The following is a 2,979-nucleotide window of genomic DNA, read 5'->3' as shown; positions in this document are numbered from 1 at the left end:
GTGTGAGCTTCTGCTCCTGGCCTGCTTCATTGTTTATGATGATGAAAAGGAGGAGTGGTGGTGGAGGATAAGGATGGGCATTCTGAGGACAAAAAGGTTTTCTAACATGTGACCTTGTCTTCCAGCCACACCTGACTGAACTAGAGAATGCCGCTCACACTGAATGGCCAGAACGAATCAGATCATGCTTTGTGTGTATCATACCTTAGGTGCTATAAGCAAACCAATTAGGTGTCCATAGGATCTGGAATTAAGGGTAAGAGCCACAGTCAAATTTATCACAATGGCAGGTCTAAATCCTGAAGATGAATGATGAGGCAGAGCCAGAGATGTGGAGTGGGTAGCCGGACTGTACAGAGAGATGCTGGTTCCTAATGTTGCAGTGCTGCTCAGATTCCGTCACCATGAGACCCAGGTCCACTGCTTCCTGCCTCGGGTTCTTTCTGAAACTTGCAGACTTGTACCTTTTACTGATGTTTTCAAGGGGAGAAAATAATTTTCAGAGGTCTCAGTATTTTCTGAAGGGCAGATAAAATTTTCCCTGCAAATATCTTTAGACTTAATAATTTTTGAAAATAATTCAATCTAAATAGCCACTATGACAAGGATTTTAGAATTCATATATCTCAAAAGACAGGCAGACAGAGAGAAAGAAACAAAAAAACAAGACACCATGGTAGGTGCTCAATAAGTATTTGATGACTCAATAGATAGTTTTGACTATAGAATTAAAAAGGCTTTTCATTTCATATTTATTATCAGTGCTTCAATACAGAATGTTTTGTAATGATTAGCGACGTTGTAAACACCACCAGTTTTTTCCAACAGTAAGTGCTACTCTTTTTCGGTAGATATTTTTTCCCCAAAATAACCAAACCTAACACAATTTCAAGAGATGGTGATACCATCAGCATAATAACCCAAATTACAAAAATGGCAATACTTAAAATCATGCATATTATTTCACCATTTCATAAAACTTATTTTAAAATTTCTACAAACTTTCCCAGTGTAAAAGACTCCTCAAAAACTGCATGATAACATTAAACTACAAAATTCACTTTGGAAAAGGAGTGAGTTACTTTTCTAATTTTGGCTTTAAGATTTTTTTTTTTTTAATGTGTTAAAAGATAAGGTGAGGAGTGTGTTGAGAGAGGTGGAGAAAAAGGAGCTTCCAGTTGATGCATTCACCATGTCTGAAAATACTTCAGTTATACAAAGGGAACACTTCAAGAGTAAGGATATATTATAAATAAGTCTCTCAGCAAGATGAACAGATGAACAGTTCAATTGCACCCACAGGAGAGAGGTCTTCTTGGAGAATGCTTGTTTATAGAATCTTCTGTAAAATAGAGTTGGCTACTTCTAATGATTCATCTTGTACTAAAACAATATCATAAGAGTTCATGTACTTTTCTAAAAGCTCATCCACCTAATCAAGAGAAGAACAAAAGAAAATTAACATGCAGGGCGAAGAAGCAAGTAATTTCAGTAAGAATCTCATTGTTAGACCTCTTGGGCAAAATGCAAAAAATGAAATTCACTTTCAAAACATCTTTGAAATGAAGAAATATTTCAAACTCTTAAGACCCACTGACAGACATGTTTCCACATGGTAGCTTTTCTCCCCAAAATGCTCTCTCCCCAGTCCAGTGGTTTTCAAATGTGGTGATTTTGTCCAGGGAACATTTACTAATGTCTAGGGACATTTTTGAGTCTCGTGGCAGGGGACTGCTATCCAGCATCTAGTGGGTAGAAGACACAGAGGCCTCCTACAGAATATACATCCTCCCTTTTCTCGGTACCTAGAGCATGCATCTCAACTCCCTTAAACATCACCAGTATAAAGAACAATCAAAATGAATGATCAAAACTATGTTTTGGCTGGGCATAGTGGCTCACGCCTGTTATTCCAACACTTTGAGAGGCCTGGTGGATCACTTGAGCCCAGGAGTTTGAGACCAGCTTGGGCAACACAGGGAGACCTCATCTCTACAAAAAAATTAAAAAATCAGCCAGGTGTAGTGGTGTGTGCCTGTAGTTCCAGCTACTTGAGGGGTTGAGGTGGGAGGAATGCTTGAGCCAGGAAGGTTGAGGCTGTAGTGAGATGTAATTGCATCACCACACTCTAGCCTCGGTAACAGAGGCTTGTCTCAAAAAAAAAAAAAAAAAAAGTCTCTAAAATAACTACTTTCTCAGGTGACTATGGCAACAATTGCCTACCAAGTTTCATCCTAATTTTTTCTTGGAAGAAAATTAAATTACAGATTTGTATACTTACTCTATCATTTAGATATCCAATTTTCAGAATGTGCTCAACATTGGCTACTCCATCTGCCATTCTTAAGTCTCCTTGGGAATCTCCCAGAAGAATTATGTTACTATTGTCTTTGAGTTGATTGAAATATTCTGTATTCCTCAAGGCACCATCATGTTTGTTAAATACATGAATTAGTTCTCCTTTAAATCCTTTGAGCACCCCCTATGAAAAATATAAATCTTTTGAAATAACAGGCTTTAAAAATTCTATTTGTTGGATTTTCATATTTTGGAGCTCTTAATTGATGTCACTATTATTTCATCATATTTGTAAATGAATCTTTGATAAAGATCTCAAAGCACTTAAGTCCATCACATTCACCATAGCTAAGAAGGGCTTGGAGAAGTAAATGATTTTTTAGAGACTATTTTAAATGGTAAAACAAACACTGGGCGCAGTGGCTCATGCCTGTGATCCCAGCACTTTGGGAGGCCAAGGAGGACAGATCACTTGAGGTCAGGAGTTCGAGACCAGACTTGCCAATACGGTGAAACCCCGCCTCACTAAAATGTAAAAATTAGCCAGGTGTGGTGGCACACACCTGTAGTCCCAGATACTCGGGAGGCTGAGGAAGGAGAATCGCCTGAACCCAGGAGGCAGAGGTTGCAGTGAGCCAAGATGGCACCACTGCACTCCAGCCTGGGTGACAGAGTGAGACT

General features: G+C 38.8%; 1 protein-coding gene across 3 annotated transcripts in view; it reads right to left on the bottom strand.

Moving 5' to 3' along the window:
- Nucleotides 1-728: 728 nt before the first annotated feature.
- The window catches only part of NT5C3A (5'-nucleotidase, cytosolic IIIA), a 49,756-nt gene continuing 47,505 nt past the window's right edge, over nt 729-2,979 (bottom strand). For all 3 annotated transcript variants that reach the window (XM_011953920.1, XM_011953921.1, XM_011953922.1), the window contains 2 exons: nt 2,282-2,482; nt 729-1,432 (listed from right to left, as the gene is read on the bottom strand). In XM_011953920.1, coding sequence (XP_011809310.1) covers nt 1,331-1,432; nt 2,282-2,482 — 303 coding nt within the window. In that variant the 3' untranslated portion in view covers nt 729-1,330. The remainder of the gene's footprint in view (nt 1,433-2,281; nt 2,483-2,979) is intronic.

Source organism: Colobus angolensis, unplaced genomic scaffold (assembly GCF_000951035.1).
Source record: "Colobus angolensis palliatus isolate OR3802 unplaced genomic scaffold, Cang.pa_1.0 Scaffold378, whole genome shotgun sequence".
Classification (NCBI taxonomy): domain Eukaryota; kingdom Metazoa; phylum Chordata; class Mammalia; order Primates; family Cercopithecidae; genus Colobus; species Colobus angolensis.
The sequence above is the reverse complement of the archived record's forward strand: the minus strand, read 5'-3'. Positions and strand labels throughout refer to the sequence as shown.